We start from the raw sequence: 10,000 nt of genomic DNA, 5'->3' as shown, positions 1-10,000 counted from the left end.
TTGGAATTACATAAACAGTTTGTCATTCTTTCATGTTGTTACGTTTTTATTTTCTGTCAAAATGACTCAAGAAGATGATGGCAATAACAACACGTAAATTATAAGTTTTGATAATTGAAAAATGTCTTATGGTATTTATTGTTATATTACAACATCATTGATTATATTTTTCTCCCGTCGGTAGGGATGAATTGGTAGGTTGATATTGACTCTTTGAGATTCATGGGTTCATGACAAAGAGCAAAGTTTTATATCTGTTTGTTTCTTGGTAATAAATGTGTGGTTAACGCAGCCAAGTAATCGACAACAGAGCTTATTTAGTTGTGTAATGAGACATGGCGTTATAATAGATTACATAAGACATTTGGATTTTATCACTGGAAATTAAGTTGAAATCATTTATGCGGAATATGAGTCAATCGTTGTTTTGTTTAGTTTTGTTTTGAAACGCGTTTCATCGTGATTTTTAAAAGGAGACATATTCTCATAATAACGGAATAACGGACTTTTGGTTTAAAGTCGGAGAACAAATAAAATGCCGGAGTATTCATTATTATGAAAGACTGATGTCTTGTAATGGGAGTTAAAATGTTATTACAGAAGAATAACAAAATATTGAAAATGCATTATCATGTCATGTGAGCTGATAATATTTGTGACACAAGTGGTTAACTTGTTAAGAATCAGCGAATTATAAGTAACCCATATGGTAAAATGCTGTAAATGCATAGTGGGTAAATAAGCGCAGTGATGTAAGACGCGGTAATTAAAGTGCACACGGTTTAAATTACGAGACGAAGGAATGAGGCGTTCGGGAATATTTTATTTTGCGTTTGATTAAAGCGCACGGTTTAACATTATGAAAGAATACAGAATGCGGATAATTTTTATAAATACGAGGCGCGTGGTTAAAGCGCACACATTTATCAATGCTATATTAAGAGGCGAGATTACATCGCAATGAGTTATATGAATATTATTATAAGCCGAGGGCAAAGGTGTGAGACATTGAATTTTTATTGACCAGAGTGTATATCGTTTCTGCGAATATTTTGATTATCATATTTTTCTCCTATCGATTTGCTGTTGTAATTGTAATCAATATTTACTGCGTGGTTTGAATTTAACATTTATATCATAAAATTTGTAACTGAGTTGAAGAAGAAGTTATGTTCAATTGTCAAATCTTAAGTGTGTAATCATTCGGCAATCAGTTGAAATGGTAGGAAGTGCTACGATAACATAAACAGAATCATTGTTTATTAAATTAGGGAATTTTCTAAGGGGAATAATTCGAGTTAATCAAATACAGAAGTAGTGTTTACACCAAAGACTGAACTCTGTGGTTTACACTAAAACATTATACAGTCATCACGAAAGAGGACACTTGAAAACATCAGTCATAACGGGAACGCTGATGGCAACGACAGAGCCAACTCAAACACAACCACAACAGAGGTCGGGAAATGTCCTAATCCCTTTGGTCTATCCACGAATACCTTGAAATGGAGTAAGCATCTCGACAAAACACTACGTCATTGATACGTCCAGAATCAACACAATGTACAGACTACAAACTACACAGCAACCTCAATTACATCGTACCTTTCAACTTATACAAACTTGACAGAATTCATAAAATAATATCTGTATCAACACAGATTTCTTCCATGAACCTTTTTATATTTACATTCTTTATTGAACAATTGGATTACTTGTATTTACTTCTACGACAACAATACCCAACGATGTACGATGTCAATAATTACATAAACGTTCAAGATACGATTGTTTTTACAAAATGATGTCCAATTGTGAACAATACTACTTCCTTCATATACAGTGGTGAGCGTATTCAAATTTAAACTTATGTCAATATACAAGTGTGCAGCACCCATATCTACAACTTATAAACATTGAATATTATAATAAAGCCTGTCTTAGTATCATTATAAAAGATAAAGGCTATATACGTATATAAGACAATGCAGAAAAAAGTATCGCAAAACGCCACATGAGCGATTTCCTTGGAATCATTATCGTATGATATTCAACAACCTGCGTTCAAATAACGAAAATATTGTTGACCTTATTCGACCCTACTACATAGTCTACTAGACTACGTTATTGTTACATCCTTTACCTGGTGTGTAGACTCACGTCACCCACCGGAACTCTGCAAGATTACATCATCTACCTGGTGTGTACTTACATGCCACCTCATCGAAACTCGATTAACAAACACAACAATTACAACACACGACCTCTGTCGACTACTACACACGAACTCTTTGTCAAACACATGGCTGAGTTCACAACTTTCTTTTGACTTGCTGGTTAAGTCAAACTTCATTTAAATTCAAGATCTCGCACACAGTTAATCTTGAATTTTTACAATTTCATCTACAATGAGATTCAACGTATACACAAGACAACCACAAATATCTACGAGGAGAATCGACCCAGATGCCGGAGATGAATGGATTACAGCGACGTCACAAGACCAAGAAACAACCCAACAGGTTAAGCATACGATTGCTACCTGTAGAGTCTTTTTTCGTCCCAATTCAAAAGACTCGAACAAATACAACACACTAATTGCAAAAGTTGGTCACTTTAGTAACAGCCCACAATCACATGCTATGTTAGATTTTACTTATTTAGTTATTTACACTGTACTAAATATGAATAAGTCGGACAGACTAATGACTGATTATTTACAAACACTAAATATGTGATGTGAACAAGCCGGACAGACTATTGTTTGATTATTTATTCAACGCTAAATATTTGAATGTGAAGACATTATTGTGATAATTCTAAGACATTTACAGAGGAAAAAGTGTTTAATTAATTACCAATAAATAAAGTGAATTTATGACACTTGGGCTATTCAGTGACCATAACACACACAACAATGCAACACGTAGACTAGATACAATCACCTCAACTCTTATAGTTGATATATTTTTTTTTCATTACATGAAAACTCATTCTAAATGGAGACAATGACTAATTAACAATTACTGAAATTTTACAAGATGACCATTCTCGAAACGAACGGATTACTGAGAAATGTGACCCCTGATGGATGACCACAAAGAACAATTTGATATCAATGTAGTTGTAAACTACACCTTGATGACTTAAAAAGCAAAAAACAAAAAAATTGAAACATCAACAATGAACAATGAATGATAATAACTTTACCTTGAATTTTAAAATGATGATAATGCTATTATTATGATTTATTTTTAAATATTTTTTTTTTATTACTAATTGAAATGTAATCCTTCGTATATGGATCTAGATGTCTATAATACATTATTTGTACCACATATTATAAGTAGGAATTAATGTAATAATGTTGTTTAAATGGAATCATACAATATAAGGGAATATACAAGGTATTGGTTTTGATATGTCAGGAAATGAGTAAACATACATGGAAGCTGAGATTATCACCCATGTCGTATAGAGTTGAATTTGAGATTGAATAATTCAACGTGAGTATATCACAAATGGAAACTGAACCATCCTTTTTCATGCAATACTATTTATGTGTGATGGGAGATGACGAGAATTAAACACTTTTATTGCTATGAAGGTGGAATTTAAGGTGAAAAGATAATTTTTCTTTGAACTTTTAATTAATTGATATCTTACTGTCGATGTTGTAATACCTTAAAAGTATAATTGATAAATATATAAATGTTTTAATCAATTTTGGTGTTGGTAAATTTAAATTTTAATCACTTTTAAATGATAGATACCTTACTGTTGATGTTGTAATTTGAGAGAAAAAAAAAGAATCTATAATCGATATATATCTATTTAGATGTTGTAATCAAATTTGATGTTTGTGAATTTAATACTTTAAAACCTATAATCTATATATATATAAATGTTGTAATCAACTTTGGTGTTTTAGAATTTAAAATTTAAAGTTTTAAAATATTTAACTGGTATAAGTATTTATCATTTTTTTTAAATAGACTATTTCTTACATTTGTTTATTACATTTTAATTCAACATTACATATATATTTAATCTCTTACTGTTTTTTTTAAATTGAAATTGTTTTAAGTCAATTTAAATTCTAAGAAAGGGGCGTATGTAAGAGAGTAAGCCTATGCAAAAGGTTATCTAAGACATTTGGTGCAAACTGTCAATTATATATCAGCAAATGGGTTTAGTGAGTACATAATGCAGGCATATCAGTTAAACTTGGTCCATGCATGATAGGTTTGGGCAGTTATTATGTCAAAGTTACTGGACAGGTTATCATGTTGAGTACTATTTAATCAATCATTCTTAAATTGGTTTAGGGGTGTTGAAACAGGTGAAAGGGGCATTTATCAAAATAATGTTATATCATAAAAGGCGGGGTTTAACATCAATATGTAGGAATTGACGTTTCAGGTTTGATTATGATTTGGTCTTACTCTTAGGGGTTGGATTATAGACTGACAGGGAACTGTCAAAACTGCAAGGGGCGTGGAAACAATGGAACTGTGGGTAAAATTTTGATAGGGATAAAATAGGATGTTTCGAGGAAAACAGGATTCTCATTCTACCTTTGGAATTCTGCATTCAACTTGACCATGAGCTGCACACTTTAAACCTATTGTGCTCACCATCATTTATTTGCATTTACGAACTTAGAAATATTTCACGTATATAGAAAATGGTTACTTAGGCAAACGACTTAACATTTGGATTGATTTTACGGATTTGGAATTTATGAAACTGATTGAATTATGACTATGCTATTTGATTTGGATTTGGAATTAATCATGATTTGGATTTGGAATTTATCACAACAAATAAAACTGTAAGAAATGAAACTTGGAATCTGGACTTTTATTTGAATGTTTTGATGTTGTGCATTCAATCATCATCACCGGCCCTTAAACTCTTTCGTCATTATTAACATCTACAACACAACGCAAAGGATAATATTACCATCTATTAAAAAACCACTATACAATCATAAGCCATTACATATGTGTACAACTACCCCACATTATGTATCTTAATTTGGTGCCGTGACTCAGGATTCTTATAGGGTAACGGCGATGGACTCCGTGTATGTGTGTGTGTGTGTGTGTGTGTATGTGTGTGAGTGAATGAGTGTGCATGTGTGTATCATATTGTTTACACATAGTCATAGTAGCAGTACAAGTAGTAGTAGTAGTAGTAGTAGTATATATATATATATATATATATATATATATAATATATATATATATATATATATATATATATATATATTTCTCTCTCTCTCTCCTCTCTCTCTCTCTCTCTCTCTCTCTCTCTCTCCTTGGCTACAGCACATATCATGATGGCAACAAACATTTGTTAGGTCAACTATTATTAGGATTTTTATTCATATAAAATTGTAAAATAAAACAATAATCCCATATGTTTATATAGCAGTTTCGATATTATACAATAAATGTAAACAGGGATGGGGTTATGATTATAATTACACAAACTGTTAAACAGGTGGTAAAATCTCTCTACCACGTAGCGTTTAAAAGTTCACTTTGTCTTGCCAGTTTGAGGTGAAAAATAGTTTTATGCATCTTATTATGTTTGTTAAACAGGTAAAAGTTAGTAATATTTAATAAAACGCCAAAACAACAAACAAACAAACAAAACAATTGATAAACCTAATTATTCCATGCCAAATGGCCGTTTATTGGCAATGAGGGTAAAAGAGTTAACCCGACTCATATTTATCGTACAAACATCACTGGACTGAATAAGGTAAGAAATAGATACATTTTCACAGTTTTTAGCTGTCCGTGGCCTTCGTAAAGTTATGGCCTGATACTGACAAACAATACCGTCAAAATGCCAGTCTTTGGCCACAAAAGAAAACAAATCGTGAGTTATTTTCAATAGTTCAACCAATGAAATAACTTGTTTCCATGGGCTCTACTAACGACAACTCACTTAGCCATGCAAAAAACAAATAAAGACGTCAAAATGCCAGTCTTTTTAGATTTCAGTGTCAGGCTATAACATAACGATGGCTACGAGCTATCTCACTGAGGTTCACCAAAAGTTTAGTGTCATGATACACATTTGACTTACTTTACAGTTTTCATAAAATCATTTTCTTTCAATACTTTCAGGCCGTGGTAGATGTCCTCCAATCGTAGCACACTCCTTTTTAGCAGCGTCATAGTCTAATTGCTTGTTGAGGTAACCATAGCAAGTGTTTTTATAGGGTTTGTAGCCAATTGGACACTCTGTCAGAATAAAAAGTAGAATTTATTAATGTACGCACTGTTTAATCATACGAAAAGTAGAAAACGATAAGTTGTCACAGTCGGCAAGAGTAAAAACAAACACCATACACTATACTGGCGTACTCGAAAAAAAAAAAAACAAAGATTTTAAACTGTGGACAGAAAACGCATCCTTCAAATATCGACCAATTAAATTTTCCTTCACCTTGTCAAAAACTCTCAAATCTGAGACTTCGCAGTTTTTGGTTTTGGAGTTTTTGACACGATGAGCGATTCTTTTATTGATCGATATTTGAAGGACGAGTCTTCTTGCTAAAATTATTTAAACGTTTGGTTTTTTTTTCATAGTAAAGTGATATAGAGGACGAATGATGTTGATTATGTTAATTGCAAATTATGGTCTTGTGGTATGAAATTCTGTTTCAGACCTTTAGATTCCTGATTTGATTACCCCCCCCCCCCCCCCAACCCCCTCTTTCACATTTGGCGACGCGAGTCAAGTCCTTAGAAATTGGTCTTTGCTTTGCTTTGTCTTTCTTTGGCCAGGCCTAGTAGTCATAATCCATTAGGACCCAAAGGATGGCACAGTTTTACAACATTTAAAAAAAAATTACATTCTCAGCTGAAATTTTTCTGTAACAATAGTGTTTTAAGTGTAACATCTTACCTGTACAAGCATACCCTACACGGGACCATTCACCATTGGTTAGACATGTAGTAGTCACCAAAAACTTATTTCGATTGCATCTCATGGTCACTACGTCGCCAAGTTTGTATGAAGACCTAGGACGACTATGCATGACTGCGTCACTGGGAACTGAGGGTGGTTTACACTTCATTTCTACAATATTTGGAGCGGTATGGGGAACGTCTAAGGTTGGAAGAAAAAAAAGAGTGAAAATTTGCATTTGTACATTTAATAAAGAGTAAATCAGTACGAATGGTTTCGGTCAACGTGCACTTAGTTGCAGTTCTGATAATCCAAAGTATGATGGGCCCATTGTTTTGTAATAGAAATTCTCTCAAACTAACACAAAATATTACCCATTACAACTATGTTAATTCAGGGCAATAATTGAGTTAGACATTCAGATCTGATTTGTGTACCTAGGCTTGTGTTAATGAGGAATGTTAGACATATTAAAATGGAAATGAGTTGGAACATTAAGCCAAGTTAAAAAGACAAGAAAAGTATAACTTAATAATTTTCAAAGTTTTGATAATCTGGAATTATATCTAGTAAATAACTTAATAATATAAACGTAATAATAAAAAAGGGAATTTAAAGTTCAGAAGTATGCAGATATAAAGTTTTAGATTTTTGGCTCTTGATAAAAGAATATCTCTTGTTGTCAATTCAAAATAAATAACAATGTAAATTTGAATGTAAGCTTCGATGTAATTACAAAAGCAGATCAAATGAGCCTTTTGGATTTCCCCTTTATCAACAAAACAGGATGAATGAAACACTAAAGATGAATGAGCTTCGATTTAATTACAAAAGCAGATCAAATGAACGTTTCGGGTTTCCCCTTTATCAACAAAACAGGATGAATGAAACACTACAGATGAATGAGATCGTGTGGTAGAGGCGTTGTCAAGATATCTAAATAAACAAAACATTGATGGGCAGGAAATAGTATGCCCTTTCTAAGGAAGCACGAATTAAAATAGAATAATAGATATTTCTAAAAGGTGCGCAGTACTTTAAGTTAAAAGAGGGGAGGCGGAGAGAAACTGTGTAATGCAGTTTAGAAAGTGAAATATAAAAACGTGTTGTTGGAAAATAAATACAATGGAATTTGAAATAAATACAAAAATTAAGGGAATTCGGTATAAGTATAATCATTAGTGGCAGTTTTTTCCTCAATTCAAAATATGGAGTGTTGACTGGACTCTGGATCAGATGGTGCAATGCCCTCACTTGACCCCACATCACACATTCTCCATACATTGGCAACAATGATGTTGACTGATAATTTAAGGGGCGGTTTGGGTCTTTAAAAAAAAAATTAATTACTAATATTGGGCGGTTTTAATCATTCTGTATCATCATTATAGCTTAAAAAACAACATTTATGGTGACAATTTTAATTATCTGTGTTGATACCTATTTTGCGACCTAACTTGGGGTCTGACTTTAAAAAATATAACAATCTTGTGGCAAATGTTCCACAAAAAACTAATGAAGGAATGACCTCCATATTCTTCCCTCTTGTCCACATTGTACCATACTGTGTCCCTATAGACAGATTTTACGGCTGTAGCTTACGGAATTTTTACTAGAACATTACAAAGTTGAGAATCGAAATGTTATGACAAAATTGACCTTAAAAATTCAGAATTAGGATTATAATTAACAATTCACATATCTTATCAAAAAAATCTCTCTGATGTGACATAATACATTAATTCTGTGTAAATTCTCAGACAATTTCATTGAATAGATTCCGAGAAACGTTTGACACAGTATCCCATACCCTCAGAAAAATGACATATTGAGAAAATAGCAAAAAAGCTTCCCGTTTTTCACACTTACTTCCTGTACATTTTCGACTGTGTTTTTCGTGCCTTTAAGACTTTGGACTTCAATTATATTATTTCTAAGATAATAAAATATCATTTTCCACCAAAATATCAAAATTAATACTTCGAAGGATTTTCCTACTAATTAGACCCAAACCGCCCCTTAATGGTAACATCACTGGTCTGATCAATAAATGATGACGGAATCTTTGCATTGTCATTGGCTGACATTAAACACCAAAGCTGGATATCTGCATTCTTATTCATTGTCAGTTGTAATTTTACCTCACAGCTGGATATCCTTAATCAATTATGAATGAATTATCTTGTGTTTTGTTTCGAACAATTTAATGCAAATATTGATAAATAAGCCGGTAAAACCATCCACTGGTGAATTGTTGTTGATATCTTCTTCTTCTTCTAGGTTCCATGCCTGGTCCAGGCTTCGGATACTGCATGAATTATCTCTCTCCATTCCTCCCTGTCTCTTGCCTTTTCAAACAGCTCTTGGATTGTTAGGCTGGTGAAGCCCTTCAGTTGGTCTATGAGTGTTTTTCTTTGTCTCCCCGGGCGCGTTTACCAGGTATTTTTCCACAACTTGCCAGGTATTCATTCTTATCTTTCCTTACTATGTGTCCGAAAAAGGATAGTTGTCGATCCACTATTAAGGGCATTAGTTTCCTTTGTTGGTATGTTTGTTTTAGCACTTCTTCGTTCGTTTTGTGTGCAGTATACGATATTCTCTGCATCCTTCTCAAGCACCACATTTCAAAAGCTTCAATGTTCTTTTGTGTTTCTGCATTTGTAGTCCAGCTTTCGCATCCGTATAACAAGATTGGCCACACGTAGCACTTCAAGACTCGGAATCTAATCCCGAACGACATCTGTTTGTTTTTCAAAATGTTTCCCAGGTCCATGAAGGCCTGTTTGGCTTGAGTTATTCTTGCTCGTATGTCTCGGTTACATCTTCCATCTGTTGTCACTATTGAACCTAGGTATTTAAAACTTTCTACGTTGGTAAGTTGCTCGCCGTGAATCGTTATATTGCAGGTGTTGTTGTTTTCGGGGTTTTTCTGTATTACCATGCATTCCGTTTTGGTGATATTCACTTCCATTCCCTTGGGTTCACTATCTACTACCACTTTGTCAACAATCTTTTGAAGTTGGATTTCTGATGTTGCAATGAGTACCGTATCGTCTGCGTATCTTATATT

The 10,000-nt window shown here is 33.2% G+C and overlaps 1 protein-coding gene across 1 annotated transcript in view; it reads right to left on the bottom strand.

Moving 5' to 3' along the window:
- LOC144974598 (uncharacterized) overlaps positions 1 to 10,000 on the bottom strand; it is a 21,893-nt gene that overhangs the window by 4,319 nt on the left and 7,574 nt on the right. Inside the window, exons 5-6 of the mRNA XM_078917619.1 lie at positions 6,928 to 7,131; positions 6,103 to 6,260 (exon numbers count right to left, since the gene is read on the bottom strand). Of these exons, the coding sequence (XP_078773745.1) occupies positions 6,121 to 6,260; positions 6,928 to 7,131 (344 nt within the window). The 3' untranslated portion in view covers positions 6,103 to 6,120. The remainder of the gene's footprint in view (positions 1 to 6,102; positions 6,261 to 6,927; positions 7,132 to 10,000) is intronic.

Source organism: Berghia stephanieae, chromosome 6 (genome assembly GCF_034508935.2).
Source record: "Berghia stephanieae isolate SIO BIC M18660-M18661 chromosome 6, UCSD_Bste_1.3, whole genome shotgun sequence".
Taxonomy (NCBI): domain Eukaryota; kingdom Metazoa; phylum Mollusca; class Gastropoda; order Nudibranchia; family Aeolidiidae; genus Berghia; species Berghia stephanieae.
This window is presented reverse-complemented; position numbering and strand designations above follow the sequence as displayed.